Source organism: Dendronephthya gigantea, unplaced genomic scaffold, assembly GCF_004324835.1.
Source record: "Dendronephthya gigantea isolate DGI-Jeju-01 unplaced genomic scaffold, DenGig_1.0 000005F, whole genome shotgun sequence".
Classification (NCBI taxonomy): domain Eukaryota; kingdom Metazoa; phylum Cnidaria; class Anthozoa; order Malacalcyonacea; family Nephtheidae; genus Dendronephthya; species Dendronephthya gigantea.
Genome location: NW_021163015.1, coordinates 1129709 through 1153369, shown reverse-complemented (window position 1 = coordinate 1153369; position 23661 = coordinate 1129709). Strand labels below are relative to the sequence as shown.

Genomic DNA, 23661 nt, shown 5'->3' with positions numbered 1-23661 from the left:
TCATCAGACGTGTCTGTTTCCTATAAAAATAACAATTTTGAAAACAATGAGCACCAGTCTTACATTACGGGGAATTACAGAGTCACAGCGATACATTGCATAATAAATAAGCATTATATAATAAATAAGCACTATATAATAAATAAGCATTATATAATTAAATAAGCATTATAATAAAATAAATAAGCATTATATAATAAATAAACATTATATATAATTAAATAAGCATTATATAATAAATAAACATATATAATAAATAAGCATTATATAATAAATAAGCATTATATAATAAATAAGCATCATATAATAAATAAACATTATATATAATTAAATAAGCATTGTATAATAAATAAAAATTATATAATAAATAAGCAATATATATTAAGTAAGCATTATATAATAAATAAGCATCATATAATAAATAAGCATTATATAATAAACAAGACTCCGGCGTGCCATGCAATTGCCAGTCTTCAATATAAAGCTCGTTTGTTCAAAAATGTAAATAAACCGAATGTAAATGATACATTCGCTTTGTCTTACACTTTACCTTTGGAATTCGCGCTTATATAGTTATACTGAATCTTCAATCCTGCATGTGCAAACTATACGACGTGTCAACGCGTCCATACACGACCACATCTTGTTAAACGGCGAAATAGCAGCGAAATTATTAAAATAGGACCAGAATCTACATGCATTAAATATATTCTGCCCCCAATAAAATCTATTATTCTAAATCTCCTCTTGGAGGAATTGCCGTATCATGCGAGCGAAATCAAATCGCGCATCGGAAAATTAGCCAAAGCTGTGCACTACAACTCTTAACTCTTAAGAGAAAAAACTGTGACGTAGATAAATACGGCCACATACACATTTCCAATACTAGTATATTTCGCGCCAAAACACACTTGTGACGACGAAAAAAAGTAAAAAACAAAACAAAACCAAGGCGAATTTTCAACTCCGTCGCTCACGCCGGAGTAATAATCATTGAAAATAATAATTAAAATAATAATATCTCATATACACTGATTGTTCTATGAACAAGTCAAAAATAAGAATTGAAAAATACTTATACCTGCGATCTATTATTTCCCAATATTATTTGATATTTTTAGCCGTCATTTTGTAATTTTTTCTGATTTTTTCCGCTGGAAACGCTTTGTACAGGAGGACTGGGTTAAATAATCACTTTTGTATTTTGATTCTATAATAAATAGATAAAATAATCATTCTAGCTAAGATTTTGTTTGGATGCGGATAAATAACCCTTTTAAGGTTTTATCATGTCATAAAATTTTTCTGTGAACGTTGAAAATCTTTTTATATTTAATTAAATTTTCTTTTATTGAATTATCGTGAAAATCATCTTATTACCATCTTTGGCAGAAATAAACTCGTAGCCGTACGTAGGCATTACAATGGCGCTTTTTATTCCCGAAAAAGAACCAGAGACTTCCTGCGCTTTCCTGTAACTATAAGTAGCTTATTCTGGTTCCATATGGTGCATGGGCTTAGCGTCAAAAATTACCAATATACATCAGACTTTGAATTCGTTCGTCAACTTCGTCATGCAACTTCTAATTTCGTCAACTTCGTCTAGTAATGAATGCGGTTTGGCTGTTTAATAACTGGGTTTTCTAATGTGATCTAACGATACACGCTGATCTGACCGTGTACGAAGAAGAAACCTGGAACTAAAGGAGTAAAATAGAAATTTATTTTGCTTCATTTATTCACTAGTATCTTTCGTTATCTTTCATCAAATTAGGTTAAATTACTTTAAAGTTATGTTTTATATTTAGCAATAAGATATCGATTTGGAGACAAGATAAAGTGTGCTAGCTTCAGGAGTTATTAAGTATTTTTTATCAAACGATTCTAATTTAAAAGCTCCTTCTGCTGTACAAGTTGTTTTTCAATAAAGAGCCTTGGTACGAGGTTAGTACCAGCGTGCAACAGGCCTATTACTCGACTGATTCATTTGGCTGCTAAAGAGAGAGATATTCTTAATTGTAGCAATTCCTTTTAGAATACCTACGAAGACTAAATAACATTAAATTAATTGCCAATGCTTTTTATAATTTAATTAATAATTTTCTGATTACTTATTTCGTTAAAAGGCTTCGCACGCAGAGCTGCTAAGTTTAATGATTTAGTTTAGCGTTTCATCAATGTCGTCATTCGTATGAGGCCACTCTGGCAACCCGTGACACAACAGGTAAAGGAATCCCCCGCGTTATTCCAATCAACGCTGGTCACGTGAGATTTCGATTCACCAATAGAAAATACTTGTGACAGCACGTTGTCATTCTCGTTGTACTGAAAACGAATGGAAATATCCATTAGTGACCAGACCAGACCTTTCCTTCGGCTCATGCGACGAGGCCGTTATGGCCAAATTTTTTTTATGGCCAAAAATTGCATGATCAGGTTGTCGCATCAGGAGTGAACAATGTTGTGCTGCATCTCACTTCTGTTTCAAACAACGTGCGTCAACATGACGATTTTTACGCGTGCATGCAAAAGTCTAGCGGTAACTGCATTTAAAAAATGCAGATACTGCTGGTCCGTAGTATGGGCATTGATCCGGAAATCAGCTTACATACCTTGTAGATTATCCCTGATGTCGGGGCGCAAGTTAACAAATGTTCTCCCTTAGAGTCGAACGTGAACAATCGAGTAAACAACGCTGGCCTGGTTTTTGATGACGTCGCCACTACATGATCACGTGGTCCACACATGCCGTCGTGTGCGGCGATGCTCGCTGTTATGAGACCCATTTTCCGTAAGCTCCACTGCAGAAACTAACAAAGGAGAAATTGTATACAGCACTATACAGCAACAAGCAACGCAACAAGCTTTTGTTCTCAATTCTAAGCAAACTACCACGAAAAGACATCTCAAACGCCGCAGTTCAGTTGTAGCATTCTATGTACATCATACTGTTTTTCGGCATGTCTTCGTAATTCAAAGCGTTTTTTTCGGGTAAAAATATATCATTACAGGCATTAGGTAAAGACCATAGCTTCTTTTCATATTCAAAATAATTCAACTCACTTGATTATCTCGACCTAAACTGAACACGGATGTTTCGTCTACACTGAATTGTACGGATTTCACTTGACTTGTATGCGCACGCCAGTTCATGAGACAATCGTATGACCGGGTATCTAAACGTGAAATACCATTACATCAACATAGTGAATCGACTCGCTGATGGGAAAAGTTCCCCATTTGTACATACCATATACCCTTATCATTCCATCAGCTTCCCCAGTGACCAGTAACGTCCCGTTGTGATTGTAAGCTATGCAGTTGACGCGAGTTTTATTGATACCCAGTGGTAAATGGCGCTAAAACAATCAAAGGATATCGTTAACTATTCGACAAAATAGATAATTTAGGTCATGGCGCATGGCAAAAATCAGAGTAGGACTGTATCTGTTACTGGTGTAATCATGCAAAGCACACGTGTACTGGTTTTTCAGAAACGGAAACATTGTCATCAAGTCAAAGTCACCATTTCTATTGGTCATCATTTTGCGATCGCAAAAAATCGAATCAAGCAAAAACGCAAAACATACTTCTAATTTCATCGTCTTTAGGTCCCACAACAGTAGCGTTCCTTGACCTGGAAGGTCAGTTTGTCTATCTGGTTCGGTGGTTAACGCGTGTTTTAACACAGAAGTCATGGTCAGTGAATGTTTCGTTTCGACCGTGGCAGAACACACAAATGATGTGCACGATGGACTGCAAGCCAGGGAGACAACTCTGCAATGTGTAAACAGGCAGGATCCTTACTTCGTTACTTGTGACGTTTTACTTGCATATGGGTTGCAAATAAACGTGAAATACCTCGAGTTTTGAGTCTCCGTAGACAATTCACTATGAGCGGTTTTTGTTTCTGTATTGTACAAACGAATCTTCCCATTGCTTGTTCCTAACAACAACTAAACAAAGACAATCCGTCGGATCACTTTAACTGCTTATGGTTATGATATCTGCCTTCATTTTCGTGAATTTTTCTTCTTTTGATAAATGCGAACGAGCGTACTCACCAGTCTATCATTTTTTGATGCCCATTCTGTGCACAATATTGCTGACTTTGACATAATCGTTGCCACTGTTGAGAGCGGACGATGTTTCCACACCCTATGATAGTATTCATGTGAGGTTTTTTTAAACTGCGACAATATTACCTCCCCCAATCTTCACCCCTACACTGATCTCACTACAATCAGCAGATAGATCTATCAACGTTCAACTGATTCAGGAAGACAATTCGAAATTTCTATAGTGAGTAAGGGTACCATAGTGGGAGTGCAAAAAGTGGGGAGCTTAGAATGGGGTAGGGGGTGATGTATTGTTGGGGTGGGACGGTGGGGGCGTGGCGAGTGACCCTGCTATAGACAATAGGTGTGTATCAAGCATACTTCACTACTCCATCCAGATCAACACTTGACACCATATTACCACTATGTGAGAAATCGCACTGCACAATAGGCGAACGATGTTCGGAATATACTTCCTAAAAATATGATGCAAACTAAATAAATTTATCATGATTACAAGCACAAAGTCGACGTTTTGAATCACGACGCTAAAGTAAGCCATTAAGTAGTGAAAAACCTTACCTCGCTAAGAACAAGGAAAGGATTTTCAGAGCTTTCTGTCAAACAGAAGCAAAAATTTGAATGACTATTAAAAAGTTAAATTGACGAGTTTAACTCAACAACTTTTGTTTTTTCATTTGCACAGATATCTGTTAAACATTTTTCATATCGAAAAAACAACAAAAGTCAATGGGTAAAATGGTTATCCAAATATCAATTAGTCGGCTATACAATCACAATTGATGGTACCTTTGAGTGTGGCACTTCTACGACCCAAGAGCGACATTTCGTCTAAAAATAAGTGGTCATCATTAAAATAAGCTGACGCTTAAAGCCCTTTTAAGTTACAACGAATTAATGTCACATACAATTACAAAGCTAAACCTACTAGGCTCTCCACTCGCACCGGTTCAGCGTTTGTGAGATTCATCATTGTAACTTACTGTAGTTACTAAACTGTGTGTTGCTGTTGGCCCTCTTTATTGGTTCAGGTCGCATTGTCGTCTTTGCTGACAACGAGAGACTTCGCTTGTCTTTGATCACTATTTCCGACTCATAATTATCGTTTTTAAACGTTAGGTTGCCATCATCTTCTGGAATCGAGCCAGTTTTTGAGTTTTGTGAGCTTTTTTCGTCTTGCTTGTTTATAGCAAGGCTACTTTCTTTTCCAAAACTCTGATTGGGATCGAAGTCTTGAGGCTGAGTGCTCTCCGACTTTGTTCTCCCGGGTGGCATGTCGAAATCTTTATTTTCTTCCTCCAAATTGTTCGTTTGCAGGGCCGGTTTTGATTGCGAGTTCTCAGTTTGCGATGTTGCATCTTGTTCCAAAAGCTGTGATTTCCGTTTCATCTGGTTATCCGCCTTGTTTTTACGGAATCGCTTCGGAATAAGTGTTGTCAGTTCCTTTCCATTCGTTTTCGGTTCCTTTAACACAACTTTCCTGCAAAAGAATCGATTTGAATTACAGAATTGTACAAAAATGCCACACGGTAGCATTTCAATTCAGTGGCAATTCCATTTACAGTAAACTGTTAAACATGGTGCTAAAACTTTATAGATAGACCTACTGAAACTCCGTCTTACAAAACACGATACAATAACTATTTCTAAAACTGACAAAAAATTATGCATTCGTACTTTGGAAGTGAGTCGTTTAACTCTTTGAGAGTTCCATTGAATTTCTTCTCTTGATTTTCTTGAAGTATTGATATCTCCTGTTGTAATAATACGATCTTCTCGTGCAAATGGTTGTTATCTCGCTTCAATTTCTCAGAAATAATCCTCTCCGCATCAAATTTAAGCAAGCGAGGTAATGCTTTGTGGTTGTTGTCAAGAAAAATCGAGGTGGTTATCTTGCGTTTTTCTACATCAATTTTGACCCTGTTTCTCAGCAGGTATATAAAATCTGCTTGAGCACTTGAGGTGCAGCAGCTAGATTCCCTAGAAAATCCCTGATTAGTAAGCCATTATGAAAAGGCCAATCCGATAGATCTTTAGTACAGAATTAGATGCATCTGATCTCTACGCTTATGAAAGGAACAACTTTCTCTAAAGTAATAATAATTTGTTGATAGTAGATTAATAAATATTTTAGTCAGCTATCTACCTCAATATTATGCACTGACTAAAATATAAAAGTGTCTACACATATTTAAAAAGGATACGCATACTTTGAAAAATTGCATTCAGAAAATTGTGTAATGACAATGGAAATGTCTCTTGCCATAATGGTGAGAAATACATTTCCAAACTTGGATTTTGTTCTGGATTTTTCAGGAATGGTAGCACTAAGATAAAAGTATTCAAAGTAGATAAGAAAATATTATCTAAAACTCGAAGATATATTAATTAAATTTCCTGATATTCTTTTGTTTTGTCTTCTGCTTAAAACAATTATGGTTACTAACTCATCACAATAAGGCTCAGTGACTGAAAAACAATTAATTCATTACCAAACCATTCTTTCCAATCAGCCTGATTTTGGAGTTCTGACGCCATCTTCTCAAAAAAATCAGTCACTTTATCAGGTCTCGATGTCTGCACTGCATTCACCAAATAAAATCGATATAAACACTTTTCTAGTTTATAAGCATTATGAAGATGAACACTATCCAAGCGTGAAAAGAACCGTCTCTTTAAATAACTCCAATACTCCCGAATGCCACCAAGATCATATTGTTGCACAAAACTGGTCAATTGTTCTACTATTTTGTGCACCTAAAAATGAAGTGCATGCTCATATAAAATGTCTATTAATATACCATGAGTATACTAATACTGTAGTCTATCATACCCTTGTCTCTTGCTATGCCTATATGCATGTAAGTTGTAAATGTTATACTAAGATTAATGACACATAGTTTAGTTATATACAGATTTTTTTTGTTGAAAGGTCTGTTCACAGGATCTACTTCTGTCAGATTTAATTTACTTTTGATGAATCATTTGTAGTCTGTTTAGGAAGCAAATAAACTAAATCAAATGCAGTGCTCCTTTTATTAATACATACTACTTCCTCTACATCAGAAGTGAATTGAATCCAATGAAATCAGTCCAGATCCACAAACAGACCTTACTGCCAGATCATTTCATATCAATCATTAAATGGTATGATAGTCAGTGACCAGATGATAAAACTGCTAATTTCCCTTGTTAACCTGCTCTCTCTCTCTTACACAAAATAAAAAACTAGTATTGGTAATTTAATGGAATAACTGATCAGTCATCAGTCTAGCCAAGTAAGTACAGATAGCAACATGCAATAATCACAGCTTTCAAATTTGTTACAAGTTTGGAATGAGAATTAATGTTTCAATTCGAGAACAAAGGCGAAGAACTGGAAACGTTCCATCCTAAGTCAACAATGTCCCAATCTCCTGACCTGCTAACTACGATCACTTTCATTAGTTTCCTATGCCAACAAAGCTGGCTTTGCAAGTTGCAACAACATTTACATAAATGATAATACTTTTCTAAACGGACAAGGAAAACGTTTCGCAAACAAGATTAAAGCAGATAACACAATGAATCATTATAGTATACGACGTATATAGAATTTTTCTACCAAACAATCATCCCGTCTGAGATTTTGGTGAAAACATATCACATTCTAGCGCGACCTTTATATGTACTCACTCGAAAACTTTTGTCTCTGTCATTTTTCAGTTCAGCCTCGAATATCTTCAAAGTGTTTGCAAAGCCGCGAAACAGCAAGTACTCTCTGATTATTTCATCTAAAGCCTGCACGGCAGCAGCCATATCTTTTTTCTTCTTTCGTTTTTACGGGAAAAAATAAATTACTTATATAAAAACATATTGCATTTCCTCACAACCGGAAGTTACATCTTCATTCCAAAGTTAGGCTACTTCCTTTATCCATATAATCGAAAGTTTACTCAAGGAAATGCGAGGAAATGGGGTTCAAATGGATTAATCCTATATACGTATGGCTTTATGTATTGCTTTTGAAATTGTTTTTATGCTTTTAAGCTGTTTTTTCTGAGTGTTTTGTGAAGTTTTCGGCATCTGATCAAGCGAGAACTTCTCCCTATATCGTATTTCGTCCCAGGTCTAACTCTAAAATTGTTCGGCCATGTTGCAAAGATAGTCGAAGAAAAACCACAGTTCTACGAAAGGAAATACTAAATTTGAGGGACGAATAGGTCAAATTTGATTGCCCCATCATGCTAAAGTAAGTATTTTAATACTTCTATTTCCTTGAGACAACTCACACATGCCGATCGGTGATGATATGCTGGAAAATTTGTCGATTCAATTTGAAAACGAAAGTTGATCTCAAAGTGAAAATATTTTAGGAACATAGCGGTATTTAGTTCATTTTATCATCCTATATGTATGGTGTGGTTTTTTCACTTCAACTTCTCTTATGCCCTAAATCTTCGTAGCTTCGAATTTGTCCGTAAATCTTCATAATTTGTGTCTTTGTGTCTGTGAATTTTGAAATCTATAGAGTTCATGTGTGGCTATGGCAAGAATAAATCCCCCTGGGAGAAATTTCTAAGGTTTCTAATAATACTAATTCAGTATTTAATTCAGTATTTACTTATTTTAACAATTTTAAAACTTAAAATTACTAATATATTTAAATATTAGTTATATTAATACCCAACAACATGTTTGAGAATGGGATAGTTCTTACAAGCAGCTTGTATTATCAAAGTTTCTGTAATCACAGTTGAAATTCTCTTTTGGGAAATTCTTGGTGATGGGTGACTACCAATTACTGAGTAATCTATACTACTCATTACCAGGCCATTAAGTAATCAATACCAGAATGGTATCAAAATATTTTCGATTACTTGTTAGATTTATTACATTTCTTTTTTTATCATTAAGGTTATTTTATAAAGCACGTATAATGGTGTACTAAAGCGTCATATTTATCACTTTGATGATACTTTTTATTTTTACCATCATTACACTATGAATCTTCAAATTATTTTAAGGGTGCCAGTCTATTTGCATTCGCAGTTTATTAAAGTAAAAATGGCCGGAATATTAGCAAAATGAAAACCAATCAAAACAATGTGGCCATTTAGTAAATTATATGTTGTAATGATCGTAAAAAAATTTGTAAAAAAGTTATTGTTAGAATGATGCACACAACTCAAGTTTTTGTGACAAATGTATTTTGGGAGGATTATGCAATAAGTAGTTTGAGTAATTGATACCATGATACTTTTTTCAAACAGTAATCGTAATTGTAGTTGAATCGATATTCTTGGTGCTGTATTTGCCATCACTAATTCTTGGTGGGAATTCCAGGACCAGTCTTATGAAACAATTTCGTGCATTTTAGGTCACATGATTGGTCACATGTTCAATGCATATCACCAAGTTTGGTCTCAGTCTCCTATTGGCTTTTATCCACAGCATCATTTCTTACTTGAATTGTTCTGACATGCTCTGCAAACATATGTTATGTGACCTTAACAGTGAGAGCTGCTATGGTTCATCTGGTATTAGAGTTGCTTTTGCTAAGAGGGATTTGACCAACCATGTTCCATTAGACCCAGCATAATAATAAGTACAGTCATATAGTCCTCTGCAAAAAATGTTGTGATTATATAAGATCCATGAACAATTCTACATAAAAAATTCTGTGCCTTCCCGAATCATATCTACATTGTTTGGCCACCTACCACTTCATGTCTTGAAACCTGCCTTGCTAAACTTCATCACCATTCCAGAGGCATTGTTTGAAGATGTCTGCCTTAAATGATCACAGAAACTGACCTGAAATACTCCATTACCAAGAATCTGAAAACCTGTGATCCAGCTGTAACTGTATATGCAACTAGTCTGATTATGTTAGCACTCCTTTAAAGAACGAGTTTGGCCTTCAAGGCACAGCCCCTTTCTTAAATATCCCGCAGGGTAACCATGTGTTGGTTAAAGGGCTTGACGACCCCTCGGCACCCGAGTCAAATGGCAGACGGGTAGGGACCGTCTGTCAAGAAACCAAGATTTTACATGACATAGACGAATATACAACGACATTATGGCGTGGTAAAACATGCTTATAACGGCATATACTTTTCTTGAAAAGGGGATTCCTTTGTGCACTGTTTCCCCCAGAAGAATCTGGTGGGCAAAAGCAGAGGGTCGCAATAGGTAATTCTACCGAAAACGACAATAACAAGGACATAACTTAGACAACAGTGCTGTGCCTGTGGATGTAAAGTATACATTTCAGGAGTACAAAACAACAGCACGATGAAATGAGAAAGCAATACACGATTTACATTGTTTACTACTTTACTTCAAGTTGATTAAGCAATGCATTCAACAACTATGACTGATATACAAAGACGGAAACCAAATCGACCAACTGAATTAGTTGAAATTTCGAAAAAAAAGTCGTGGCCCAAACTTTAGCCAAAGGCAAAAAAAACAAGAACTTCACAACGAACAAACGAAAACAACTTTAGTAAAGGGGAAGTAGGTAACTCACGAACGGCGGCAGAAAGCGTTCTGCTTTGTAAACAACGATTGGGATATACTTGAAAAAGCAAGAAAATTACCGCAGTGGTTGGTGCGAGGCATCTCCGAAGAAGCGATAGAGATGTTAAGATGACAGTTTATATACCGATTGTTGATTATAGAAGATTTGATGAATTAACATAGCTATGCAGCAAAAAGGTTGATACATTAGTCAAGTTTATTTTACAAACTGGAAACTACTTGAGCAAGTTAAATTGTGAATTACATCGACTGTAACCGACGTATAATTGGCCACTGAATTTGTCGATTCATGATGGCATTCCCGGCATTTTGTTGCCAGAATTTGGTAGCATTCAAACATTGTAAACCTAACAAAACAACGAACGAACAAACGACAATTCCTTGCAGAAGATCGGCAATGAAAGTATTTCACGCGGATTATATTCCGTGTTGCTAGGGGACAGAAGTTAGAAATGGTACAACATGGTGGAGAAACGAGCATTTGTTAGAACAGCGACGCAGTAAAATGACGAAAATGATGATGATGAAGAATGATGATGATGAATGATGATAAACAAAAAGAAATTATTTTAAAGAAGCGTTATTCCGCTTCAAATATAAACGACTCACATCCATTTATTTGGAAAACTATAAACACAACACGACGTACAACGACTGTTTAAACTCGGTTCCAGCGTGCGTTTGGATTGTCAAAACGGCCCCAGAAATTTTACGTCTTGCCTTGCAGCAAGCAGATTCGATGTTTTCTTTGCGATGAATGTCAGAGCATGCATTGCACTGGGATATGAAGACATAAATCCAAATGCAGCTTGAAACGGAGGGCAAGAAAAAGAAAACGAAAGAGAAGAAGATGCAAAAGAAGAACAACTTAGATATGAAGAATATATTTTTCTTTGTTTTGATGTTTAAACCGGCGTGTTTCTTTTTAAGTGCATTTAAAACTCCACAAATTGATGCCAATGAAATGCAGTTCAGTTTATTCTACATAACTCGCTGTTTGATCATCTAAAGCAAAGGAGAATGAATTAAATTAAACGACACTGACATTGACATTGACTTTAAACAATAGACTAAATGCAGTCGCTGGTGCATGTATTTAAATCAGGCCGAATGTAGAGAGCGGGCAGAGTACGAACTTCGGAGAAAGATTGTTGATTTTCTACAAGGAACGTGCAATCTTAACGATTGCATTAAAATTGAATATATCGACTTATAGTTACAGATAAAAAAAAACTTTAACTTAACGAACAATCATAGAACTTAATTGTAGCTTGCATGTGTAAGATTTGTGAGAAAAGCGTTTTAACCAACCTCGTTGCTGTAACTGTGATTTTCAAAAGAAAAAGAAAAATGGTTTGAAAAAACAGTTTCCGTGTGTTTTTATGCATGTCTGCCGGATTAATTGTTGTGCACTGCCAAGCTAAGAAAACCCGAGTTCTAACTTCTTTCTTAGGGGCAAGTAGCTAAGCCTTCACCGGCCAGTGTTTCGCATTTCAGCACCCGCAGGGTAACCATGTTTTGGTTAAAGGGGAGTGACGCCCCCTCGGTCCCGAGTCTTTTGACAGGCCAACAAAGTCTGTCAGAAAGAAACAAAGGACATTACATCAGACGAACTATTGGACAACAGAATTGGCACGTTGGTACGATAATACCACGTGTTTTGTATCCCTGTAATTGATGGTTCCACCGCTGACTGTGCTACAACAGAAGGATCGCTGTCAAAATTGAGGAGAAATCTCGGATGGCAGATGATTGGTGTGGCGGAATTGAATCAAAGCAACTCACATAACTCAACAAGGACATTAACTCGAAACGACGGTGGTCATGGATGTGAAGAGCAATTCGCAGCAACAACAAAAAACAACAACAAACAGCAACAGCAATTATGCAACAACAATTTAGGTCAGAACATTGCTTACCTTTAAAAGCAACGAAGCAACCATACGAAACATAGACAGTAGCAACATCAAACCTACGTAATGCGTTGGGCAAAAACGGAATTATATTTTGGCCGAGAAATGAGCCGAAGTAAACAAGGACTTGACTGGAACCACGAACAATCGACGAAAACGACTTTTGAGAATTGAGCATTGAAATGCGGACGAATGCAGGAGATGCAGTCCTGCTTCGGAAGCAATGGGTTGGAATAACATCAGAGTAGAGGAACAGAAATTGTATCTTCATTAAGCATGGTGTAAGTATAGAGAGAGAGGAGATTACGATAGAATTACATCATGCATGCATGACTAATAATATAAATAGCTTGACTGCAAGTGGAGGTGGATACTACGAAGCTATAGTCGTGTTACAAACTGTGTTAGCGAACGACATCGAAGTTTCTTCGACCCTTTTGTTTACTTCACAATTTCTGCACAAAAGTGCTTACATTGGAAACTAATGTACCTGGCAGTTCTAAGTTCAAAAATATAGAAAGTGTTCCATACACAAATGTATGACTGAAGGTGATTTTACACTTGTGTATATTATAGTACTTGCAAAGTAGAACTTCCTAATTCCGAACGAGTCTTAGTTTTTCAATGACGCATGCATTTTAAAATAGTGCACCATCATACTTATAGGCTAAATATTTTGAATTTATTTCTTAACTTTAATGCACAGACTTCTGTTATTTCCTGTTCAGTGTTTCAAATTCAAACGGACAAAACTTAGACGTTCATTCGCTGTGCTAAAAACGTTTTTTAAGGAATCACAGTTTATAACAAAGGCTTGGTTTTGCATCTTCACTTGCGAATACAAAGTAAACTAGTCACTTTTTGTAGTAAATTTTTCAGTAATAAGTTTTTTATAAGTTTTTAATGCAATCAACTTTTATGAACAGTATAACGTTTTTTAAGCCGGTTGTTTGAAGCTCATTTTGTCTTTCATTATTTATGGGATGATATAAGTGGGAAATATTGGTCTGAATTCTTTTCATTCATGAACTAGAATATTCTACCTTAACTGAATGCATCAACTACAATACGGTCCCATATAAAGTATACGTAAATTTAGTTCAATTATTCAATGAACTGACGTTCAGCTAAATGTGGTTCTCGGCTTCTCGCTTAACCGACATTTGAAACGGATTACTGCAGGGGCTTCAGTTGACGAGGTCTTAGGAAAGAATGAAATTACGTTACGTTCTACTTGTAAAGTTTGACATCACTGATGTTATGAAAAGGCCCAAAGTTGTCCTCTTAAACTGAAAGGCTCCAGATACATAGAAAATCCGGACGTTTCTAGTCTCATCAGACATCAATAAAGTTGTATTGTTAATACTGGTACTTGTAGTAGGAAGAACATGTAATTAAATAGAAAAATATAAATGGTTTCTTTTCTTTTTGTTTTGAAATTTGAAACTGCTCTTTTTTGTCAGTTCCCGCCCCTGCTTTCTAAATGCTTCCGTGACTGGTGGTCAGGTGATGGTTTTGTTCTCCACGGTTCCCTCCCCTGTTCTGACAATGGCCCACAGCCAAAATATTTCCTTTTATAGGCTCACATCACTCATAGTATGTCTTAACTCTTCGTAATGCGATGTCGAGTTTTGACATATAGACAGAATATATGACAGAATTTGCAGTTTATGGAACACTGGATGGATTTTAAGGGGTAAATTTACTCTATATTTTCTAATATAATCTGCCGTGATTACGGCCGCCATATTGTCGTCTGATATGACGTCACAATGCTCCTGCCTTCTGCGCATACTCGAATATATTAAAGAACATTCTTAAAAAAAACAAAATATTAAATATCATGGTGACGGGGAAGCGTTTGGCTTTTCTTATTTCCCGTTTGTTTTTGCGAAAATGATGACCGCTTTGGGTTCTTCATCGTCCTGACTACGTTCATGAAACATTCGGTAGTCATCCGGTATAAAGATCGGGCTAAAAAGAAACGACAAGGACAAACAATAGCCACAATACAAATTGATGTGTTGACATTTTTTTATAATATATTGTTATATTTGCTGTTGTAAAACTTGACGAAGGTTTTCCAAGATGGTTTCTTCTTATCACTTTCAATTTGAGGCCTAGTATCAATTGTCTTGTCGGCTACTCCGGATAGTTTACCTACGGACTTAAAGGTAACCGCAAGGATATGCCTAAGATTGAACAGAATGCAAGGTGGTCGTGTAAATATTGTACTTACGACAATTTTCCTGCTTCTACAAAATGTACCTTGTGTAACAGCAAACGGGTTGATAGTTGTTTAAATGAAGATTCCATGGACAGTATTGACGGGGAAGCAGCTCCTGAAGATGAGAAGAATAACTGTTCTGAAACGTCAGACCAAGCAGATTTGCTCCAAGGCCGTTGGGCTTGTCTTTCTTGCACTTACCTTAATTGGGAAAACTCTTTGAAATGTGTTATGTGTACGAACGAAAGGCCAAATGATTTTTTACCACAGGCTACAACCATTGACTCCTTGGCAAAAAATCAGGCTGATGATCTTACTGTAAATAACAATGAAAAGAACAGAGTGATTTCCAAAAGCAAGCCAAAATGGACATGTCCTCAATGTACTTTTGAAAACTGGAATAAATCCAAGAAGTGCTCTTTGTGTTCATTTCAAAAGTGGAAACCTGATGAATCGGCTATTCTGAAAACAAAAAATTCACATAATGTTTTAAATTTGAAAAATAGCCGTCAGAGATCCAGACCTTCGGCAGGCAAGTCCGTTGCAGCTGCTATTCAGCCTATCACAAGTGAGGACGAGGAACAATTGATATATGGGCTTTCGGCCACAAGCATATCCGCTGTTTCAAAGCAGTATGAAATCAAGAACAATTTACAGGAATCTGATTGGATGTGGCTTAGTGCTTGTATTGGAGTGGTCGAAGGGGAGCCTTCATCTGTCAAGTTGTTTTTATCATCTGGTGGTAGTGCAGCTCGGAAATTGACTCCGAACGAAGTTTTGGTTTTGAATCGCCCAGGTGTATTCGAGGTTGGGGATACACTGGTGCATTTGTCCATACGTTATCATCGAGATGATCTACTTGCTATCATGTTGCCCCATGATCATGTTTCAAGAAAGACATTTAAACGTATGCCATGTCATGTTAGTCCAGATCTTGCAGCAAGCGTACGGAAACAAGCAATGCAAGGCTTAAGGCAAAGGAAAGGAGACTGGCCATGTTATTTCTACACAGATTTAGTGACATTTACCTTGCCCGGGGGTAGGTGCAGTGATTGTTTTCCATTTGAATACTTTTGTCCCACACATTGGTAACATGTAATGGGCAATCTTGTTTCTTTAACACAGAGTTACAAGACCTGCCTGGTGCTGTTCAGCAATATGCACTTGAAGAAGTTGTTGACCAAAATGCTCAGAGAGGTTTGTATTACCGGTACTCCAAGTTAACTCGTAGAATAGAAAATCTACAAAACTATTCTCTACAAACAGTAACAAAGATGTATTTGACTTCCTCCCACCACACATGTTGATAACACTCGCCCACACCTTTTAATCAGTTTTGAACTCGTGTTCTAATCCTTGTGTGCCAAACTAACAACAACAGATGGTGTTTGTTACGTGATAAGATTTTTTTTAAAAACATGTTTTAATGCATCATTTTGAAGTAAAGTATTGTCTTATTTATTAAGCTCTATCCTTTACATATAGAATTAGATAGCAAGCTAACTTTGCTAGATATCATAATGTGTATCGTTCTATATTTAGTTTTGGAACTAGAATCGATTATCAATTGGAGTGTAGAGATCACCAACCAGCTGGATAGTAGAGTGTATGCCTTATGGAACAGATCAGCTGGGGATTGCCTTCTAGACTCAATATGTCAGGCGACTTGGGGTATTTTTGATCGAGAAAATGCTCTAAGAAATGCATTGTATGTTAGCTTGAGTGAAGGTGCCTCAAGGTACTGTTATGATAAAAATTATTTGTCTGCTAGATATACAATCCCATTCAGAATGAGGTATGGATTGGAGCATATTAGGAGATTGGCACATTAGGAGACCGTTGGGTACACTTAGGTACCCACAGAAAATTCAGGGAAAATTGAGTACACTTCTGTACAGATAGGCACACTTGGGTACTGATAAGCACACAGAAGATCTCCATGCATTTATTTGTGTTCTAAAATGTTATAACTATAATTCTTGAGGTCTTAAAACTCGAAATCTCAGTCAAAATCTTGGTCCATTAGGTTTTTCCCTCGTTGGAAAGAGTGGGAGGAGATGCAAGCCACAAACATGCAGTTCACGTTGGATGAAGACCAGTGGGAACAGGACTGGGCATCAGTCCTCTCTCTTGCCAGCCAACCTGGGGCCTCGTTAGAGCAGATGCACGTATTTGCTTTGGCTCATATTATCCGCAGACCGATCATTATTTATGGAGTGAAATTTGTGAGGAGTTTTCGTGGGGAGACCCTGGGACTAGCACGGTTTCAAGGTAAGGTCCACGTACGTGGCTATACGTAAAATTCAGTTGATAGCTAGAGTCATACGAGGGATTGTCATTCCTAAATCACGTCAAGTTACCACAGTGCGCTAGCTTGAAGGTGAAAATGACAAGACATTTGCTTCTTTTTGGAAGGTGTCTATTTGCCTTTGCTGTGGGAGAAAGGTTTCTGCTGGAAGAGCCCGATCGTGCTTGGCTACACGCGTGGACATTTCTCAGCACTCGTTGCTATGGAGACCGAACAGCATGGCGCAGTCGGAGCTGGTGCTCATACGGATAATAGCGACGAGAGTCACGTGACATATCTACCTTTGGTCGATCACGAGTGCAAGTTGTTACCAGTCCACTTTCTGAATGCTACCGAGGTGGGTCTAATACAATGCTCAATAGCTAGGCAAATTAAGCTTTATTTTTGAGCAACAGTATTCTACCGATCATTAAAATCGCTTCGTGTTAGACACATGCAAACTAGGTTATAAAAACGGGATTCCCGGATAGAAAAAGAGTAGCCTGGGAACAAGTAAAATCTTTCTGGCTTCAAACAAAATTTTTGCCAATATGTAGAGCGCAAACTAGTTGGTTATTAGGAAACACTAAAGTTTTCTTAACCTCTTCATGTAATCTACATTCAGCTTGGGAATGAAGATCAGTTGCTTCGTGAGTGGTTAGACTGTCATATCACCAACGCTGGCGTACTGGTTGCCGAACAAAAAGCAACGCCAAGTTCTGCACTGGTAAGCCAATTGATGGACGAATGGCTGGACAGATACAGAAAGATGAACAAAGAAATGGTGTCAGAAAGGCGTAAAAGATGACTGGGCAAACGTATTGTGTGTGGACGCCTTGTGTAGGATTTTTCAATTAAACACTCGAAATACTTCTCGAAAATAACTTCATGCCTTGCCTCATGGGTGCAATCCTGCGCATGCGTTAAGTCTGCAAGCGAAGGCCTGGTACATTTTACAAATCTTTCTCAGTGAACTCGAAATAATGATAAAGTTCACTGATGTCTTAAATCGCGCGATTTCTTTCTTTTCAATATCGTCAGCAGACTGATTTAGATTTCAACATTAGTTGTAATATGACCGGTTTATTCATGGGAATACCAGCTTCGAGCGTTGCTTCGGCTCGCATTAAGGCTTCCTTATTTTCTAGTGAAGTTTCCTTAGATTGTGGAAACCCAGGCTTTTCCTCTTAATTTCCATTCACCTGGGGCAAAAGCAAGGCAAAAAAACTTTTACTCTGGGATGTTTTCAGCAGAACAGGACTTGCTGTGCGCTGTTTTCTAGTTGGTTTGAATCTTGAAGAATTAGTTTACACGATCGAGCCTTCCTCGGCTCGTAGGGTACAACCATAAACAGATATTTTGATGGTTTTTTGGTTAGTGTTTACAGCAATTAGGTTTCTTCAAACATAAAAGTAGTTTACAGTTGTGTACATAACTCTTTTGTAAATATTAATTACGATAATTCAGCTTTGTTGAATGGTAATATTAACACCAAAAAACTGTGACCCCGAAAGTCTTACGTATTACAGTATATCAGTTTTTACCAGTGGTTTTTACATCTTTATATATAAAGGTTCATAATGGCATATGCGATTTGAAAACTGTCGGCTCCGAAATTCGAAGATGCATGACGGTTCAGCACCCGCCAATCTCGAACTGACCAGAGCCCGCGATGAAACCGTTTTCTCTTGTTACCAGCCTCTGCTCGATCTTTTGGTTGCATTGAAGGATGTCTGTGAAACAATACGACTGTGTTATGGCAGTGAATTTTAAAACGCTTGCACATAATTTTGCAAATGAACCTTACCATAGCTCGCGTCACTCCAGAAAATGATCGAGATCTGTTTAATTTTGGCGGCGCAATCACAGGTTGAACTTTCTCCGGAATTAGATTGCTACCCTTGGTCAAACCACCAGGACACCAGGCCCTAAGAATACAATGATATGACATTGTGCAACAAATCTTTTCACAATCGGTTTGAGTAAAAATTATAAAGTGTTTAGTCCTTAACTTTGTTGTGAACACATTTTTATACTTAGAGTAACATAACTAAAAAACAACTATCTTACCTTTGTGAAAGGGTTGGACTAGGGGGTGGTCTTCTGCCTGTGCCCTTCTTGCGAAGAAATTCCTGAAAGGTTTTTTCGCGCTCTTTTAGTTTGTCGAATTCAGCTTCCTTTTCATATTTTGTTTTCAACTTATCTGCCTGTCTGGAACTTCGAGCCTCTTCTTTAAGTTGTTCGTCTTTTCGCGATTTCCTTCCAAAGAAAAAGACACAAAATGTTATCCATTCGAACCCGGCATGCTTACCTTAGGAAGCGATACTGTGGAAATTGCAATTAGTATTGATATTGTATACTTCCATACTATTTCAAACTAGCATCCATACTATGTCCATAACATGGACTTTTTAAAAAAAAATTCGAGTGATTTCTTCAGGCAAAATATTTTTTTCTGATTTATCTACTTTCGGAAAAGGAGTCTAGAACATAATGTTTGCCCTTTGAAATAAGCTAGTCCTAAACATTACTATTACCATTTATCGTAAGCTTTCTTTGCAATGTCTATCTTTTCTTTGTGATCATCGATCTTCTTTTGTTTTTCTTCTTGCTCTTTACTTCTCTTGTCTTTATAACTTTCTTTTAACACTTCGTCTTTCTTGCTTTTCCAAGACTCGAAGTACTTCTTAGCGTCTTGTTTTTTCACAATTTTCTCTCGCTTCTCTTCCAAATCCTTGTCCCTGATTTCTTTCTTCTTTTTCACCTCGCTTTTTATCACCTCCTCTTTCTTCGAACTCCAGGCTTCGAAAGCTTTTTTTGCCTAAAGTTAAACATCGCAAATACAAGCGAAGATCAGGTATTTGATTGTCTATTTCTTATTTTGTGTTTTGTAGATATGCAAAGTGTAACTCTGAATGCTTTTGATACGAGCACAGACGGATTCATAACAGTGGCAGGACTTGTTTTGCAAAGGTAGGAAAACATTTTATCTCTACAAGACCCAAAATGAAACTAGAACATAGTTATTTTTACACTTGCTGTTGAAAAATATTTTTAAGGCGTTTTTGATTTTCTTCTTTTGATAGATGTGAACGAGTCAATCAGTTACTGATGTTCAAATAAGAGCCCTTATACATCAGAAACATTCGTAACTAATCACTCGTTCACATCTATCAAAAGAAGAAAATCACACATAAAATCTTCTATACCATTATTTCCTTTTCTTGTTTTTCCTTCAGCTTTTCCTCCTCTTTTCTCTTCTCTTCCACTTTCTTTCGGACATCTTCCTTCAACTTTCCCCGCTTCCTCTCCAGCCAATCGGCATACACGGCGTCTCTGATGCCACGCGAGGAGTTGAACCCAGATCTCGAGCTCTCCAAACTCTCTTCCTCACGATAGCCTTCGAACTCTCCGTTTTTCCAGCCATTCAGATCAGTCATCGAAGACGAACGTCCCTTGCTTCGTGCAAAGCTGTCGTTCAGAGGCGAGTCTCTGCTTTCGTACTTGAAATTATACATATCAGGGGATTTTGCCATTTCCTCCAGACCTCTGTGGGCTTTCAAAGGCGTTCGGGATTTGTTTTCGTTGCCTTGAAAAAACATAAAAGGCCAAGTTTACACTTGCAATTTTTGCTGCGATTTTATGTGCAATTTGTCTTCTTTTGATAGATGTGAACGAGTGAATTAGTTACGGATGTTCCAATAGGAACTTGCACACATCAGAGCATTCGTAATTAACTACTCGTTTGCATCTATCAAAAGAAGATAATTGCACATAAATCGCCTAATGCAAACATAACTTTGACAACAGCTACTATATAGAAATCAGTGGGTTAAAAAAGCTAGAGCGCGACAGAACTATATACTAGAGACTAGATAGTGAGAGAGACCTACCATGCGGCCGCCAGCCATGTTCGTTGGCCCTGTCTTCATCGCTATCGCCTATGACAATATCATCGCTCGCCGGTACGTGGTCTTCAAACATGTCAGTTCCGTTTTTTCCACGATCTTTTTCATAGCCGTGGTTACCTCTGGAATACCTCTCGCCTTGCCTGTTAAAACTATTTTCGTATTTTCTCGATTCTCGCTTAAGGTGTCTTTCCTGTCCAGGAGAACCATGTTCATCTCGTCTGGGAGTTCCTCTCTTCTGTCCAAGAGAGCTATCATCTCTCCCGAGGGTTCTTCTCTCCTGTCTAGGAGAACCATCACCTCTTCCCAGCTTTCTTCTCTCCTGCCCAGGAGAACCATCGCCTCTCCCAAAGGTCCTTCTCTCCTGCCCAGGAGAACCATCACCTCTTCCCAGGTCTCTTCTCTCCTGTCTAGGAGAACCATCACCTCTTCCCAGGTTTCTTCTTTCCTGTCTAGAGGGACCATCACCTCTTCCCAGGTCTCTTCTCTCCTGTCTAGGAGAACCATCACCTCTTTCCAGGCCTTTTCTCTGCTGTCTAGAGGGACCATCACCTCTTCCCAGGTCTCTTCTCTCCTGTCTAGGAGAACCATCACCTCTTTCCAGGCCTTTTCTCTGCTGTCTAGGGGAACCATCACCTCTTCCCAGGTTTCTTCTCTCCTGTCCAGGAAAACCTTCATCTCTCCCCAGGCTCATCCTTTCCTGTCTAGAAGAATGGTCATCTTGCCTGACAGTTTTTCTTTCCTGTCTTGGAGAACCTTCATCCCTCCTGGGAGTCCTTCTTTCTTGTTTTGGTGATCCATCATCTTGCCTCAAGGCTCTTCCATCCTTCGCTCGACTTCCAAAGACGGCATCAACATCTCTATTTCCTCCTCTAGCATTCTCACCTCTTGAAATCACTTCTTCATCAAAGTTTCCTAGATGCTGGGTAAACATATCATTGCTCCTCTCAAATAACTCATTCCCCCTCTCAAATAACTCATTTCCATCCTGTTCCAAATGATTTCCGGATTTATGACCATAACTATCATTTTCAAACAATTTTCTATCGTGATGCCTTGGTTGAGGCTGTGGACGTTTCTTACTCTCTGAAGTTTTTCGAAGTTCTAAATCCCTCTCTTCCGAAGTTTTTTCTCCCTTATGACTTGGCTTATTTCTAGGACTTCTTGGTGCCTTTTTTGGTGCAGTTCTGTCATTCTTAGAATCCCTATCATTGCTAGATACTTTTTCATCTGTTTTCAAATCCTTGCTTGAATTCTTTCTTTCTTTGAAATCACCAAAGGAAACGCTTTTACTGCTTTTTCCCATGGAATCAAAAAGCTTATCAGCACTTATCTTGTTTGAGTCTGTGGTTTTATTCTGAAAGTTAAATCTTTGGTATTCACGTTCGTGATCGTCTTCCTTTTGTTTTGAACGAGGAAGGGGAACTGGCCGGGGTGATGTGATTATGTCATCACTTTTCTCTTTTGTTTTTCCACCTGAAAATAACTTGTCAGCCCTGTCCTTTTCACCAGCAAAAAGGTTACTTGCCTTGTCTTTCGCACCAGAAAATAATTTATCTGCCTTGTCTTCTCTGCCAGCAAATAGGCCCTTGTCTTTTCTGTCTGAAAACAACTTACTTTCCTTGTCATCAGCTCGTTGATTTTCTGCATTTGCAAATCTTGTTTCATGCCGAGGTTTGGGTTTAGGTTTTCTTGATCTGTTCAAAGAATTATTTTCATCATCACCTGAAAAAATAGGATTACATAGTATGTTTAACCACTCTTTAATAATCTTAAGGTTAAGTCATTCAATCATTACAATAAAAATTGTTCCTAGGTCGACCACAACGCATGTGAGCAGTAAGGTTGGAGACTGAACATATGCTTCAAGGCTGGCAAGGATGTAAGTAACAATCAATATAATATAAGCAATAGAAAATACTATATTAAAAATTACTGTTAGGAACACCTTTACACTTTTATATACCTACCCGAGTAATTGCATGCATACATTATTAAAGGCGTAGAATGTGTGTACAAACAGTTAGGATTCACAAATACAGGATTAATCTTGCATGAACAAGTCTTATATTTTTAATATTATATATACATTATAAAAAGTACGTAAAAACCATACAAGGTTAACCCCACTGTCTTAACAACTTGACAGTATGTTTCTATGCTCAACTAGTATACCAAGCCTTTTGCAACTCACGTTTTAAATCTCCTTCTATTAGCCTCGACAGCGATTCATCATCTAGTGTCATTTCTTCTTGATCGTCTTCAGATTCCACTTCACCAGACTTTGTATTCTGTGACATCCACGCGTTCATGTCAATATTTTCCTTGCTCGAGCTCCGTTTCATCGTCTTAGAAAAAGTGTCGTCCGCATCTTTTGGGAAATCTGGTCGTTGCCAAGTTGATATGACAATTTCTTCCTCCATTTGTTCATAAACTACCCCCTGCTTACAAAATTCTAACAAAATCTTCGTTCGAAAGAACTACGGTTACTATATTAGGCGATATATTTCCTCTGAAATCTTAGATCGGTCATATTCTTCATTGCTTTCATCGCCAGATGTGTTGGATATGCGTAACTGTTGCTCAAAAGCTTGTAAAATATCCTAAACTATCGTATTTTCCTTCTATTTTGTTCATACTACACGTTAACAACAGACTTGTATATTTTGAATTTTAAAAATGTAAACAAACAGCATCGGCGCATGATAACACTATAATGTAC

At 37.5% G+C, this 23661-nt stretch overlaps 3 protein-coding genes and 1 long non-coding RNA gene across 4 annotated transcripts; 2 read left to right on the top strand and 2 right to left on the bottom strand.

Annotated features, from left to right (window-relative positions):
- Positions 1-1717: 1717 nt before the first annotated feature.
- LOC114515923 (WD repeat-containing protein 91-like) lies at positions 1718-7948 on the bottom strand. The gene is made up of 15 exons (XM_028535240.1): positions 7755-7948; positions 6572-6836; positions 6284-6406; positions 5757-5934; positions 5063-5559; positions 4869-4910; positions 4641-4675; positions 4440-4534; positions 4065-4158; positions 3862-3956; positions 3591-3777; positions 3251-3359; positions 3064-3176; positions 2613-2810; positions 1718-2325 (listed from the first exon to the last, which is right to left on the bottom strand). The coding sequence occupies exons 1-15, from the start codon at positions 7875-7877 to the stop codon at positions 2164-2166; spliced, it is 2316 nt and encodes a 771-aa protein (XP_028391041.1). The 5' UTR covers positions 7878-7948; the 3' UTR covers positions 1718-2163.
- Positions 7949-8185: 237 nt separating this feature from the next.
- Positions 8186-11817, top strand: LOC114515924. Its single transcript, XR_003686256.1, has 2 exons — positions 8186-8310; positions 9439-11817. It is a non-coding gene; the product is annotated as an uncharacterized LOC114515924 (long non-coding RNA).
- A 2533-nt stretch (positions 11818-14350) lies between these two features.
- On the top strand, positions 14351-18477 carry LOC114515948 (ubiquitin thioesterase ZRANB1-like). Its single transcript, XM_028535269.1, has 6 exons — positions 14351-15783; positions 15870-15941; positions 16287-16482; positions 16771-17015; positions 17160-17389; positions 17657-18477. Exons 1-6 carry the CDS (start codon positions 14706-14708, stop codon positions 17837-17839), a joined length of 2004 nt encoding a protein of 667 aa, XP_028391070.1. The 5' UTR covers positions 14351-14705; the 3' UTR covers positions 17840-18477.
- Positions 18478-18561: 84 nt separating this feature from the next.
- Positions 18562-23594, bottom strand: LOC114515947 (trichohyalin-like). Its single transcript, XM_028535268.1, has 7 exons — positions 23134-23594; positions 20925-22664; positions 20241-20620; positions 19569-19852; positions 19102-19290; positions 18839-18959; positions 18562-18764 (listed from the first exon to the last, which is right to left on the bottom strand). Exons 1-7 carry the CDS (start codon positions 23360-23362, stop codon positions 18723-18725), a joined length of 2985 nt encoding a protein of 994 aa, XP_028391069.1. The 5' UTR covers positions 23363-23594; the 3' UTR covers positions 18562-18722.
- Positions 23595-23661: the final 67 nt, after the last annotated feature.

Excerpts from the sequence above, each read along its gene's own strand:
- LOC114515923 (XM_028535240.1), bottom strand. The coding sequence starts at position 7,877 with ATGGCTGCTGCCGTGCAGGCTTTAGATGAAATAATCAGAGAGTACTTG. Across the intron at positions 4,676-4,868 it reads TAGAAGTGCCACACTCAAAG|AAAGCTCTGAAAATCCTTTC; the intron begins GTACCATCAATT and ends TCTGTTTGACAG. Across the intron at positions 3,177-3,250 it reads TGGAATGATAAGGGTATATG|ATACCCGGTCATACGATTGT; the intron begins GTATGTACAAAT and ends TTTCACGTTTAG.
- LOC114515948 (XM_028535269.1), top strand. The coding sequence starts at position 14,706 with ATGCCTAAGATTGAACAGAATGCAAGGTGGTCGTGTAAATATTGTACT. Across the intron at positions 15,942-16,286 it reads TGACCAAAATGCTCAGAGAG|TTTTGGAACTAGAATCGATT; the intron begins GTTTGTATTACC and ends TTCTATATTTAG. Across the intron at positions 17,390-17,656 it reads ACTTTCTGAATGCTACCGAG|CTTGGGAATGAAGATCAGTT; the intron begins GTGGGTCTAATA and ends ATCTACATTCAG.
- LOC114515947 (XM_028535268.1), bottom strand. The coding sequence starts at position 23,362 with ATGGAGGAAGAAATTGTCATATCAACTTGGCAACGACCAGATTTCCCA. Across the intron at positions 22,665-23,133 it reads AATAGAAGGAGATTTAAAAC|GTGATGATGAAAATAATTCT; the intron begins GTGAGTTGCAAA and ends CTATTTTTTCAG. Across the intron at positions 19,853-20,240 it reads AACAAGAAAAGGAAATAATG|GCAAAAAAAGCTTTCGAAGC; the intron begins GTATAGAAGATT and ends GTTTAACTTTAG.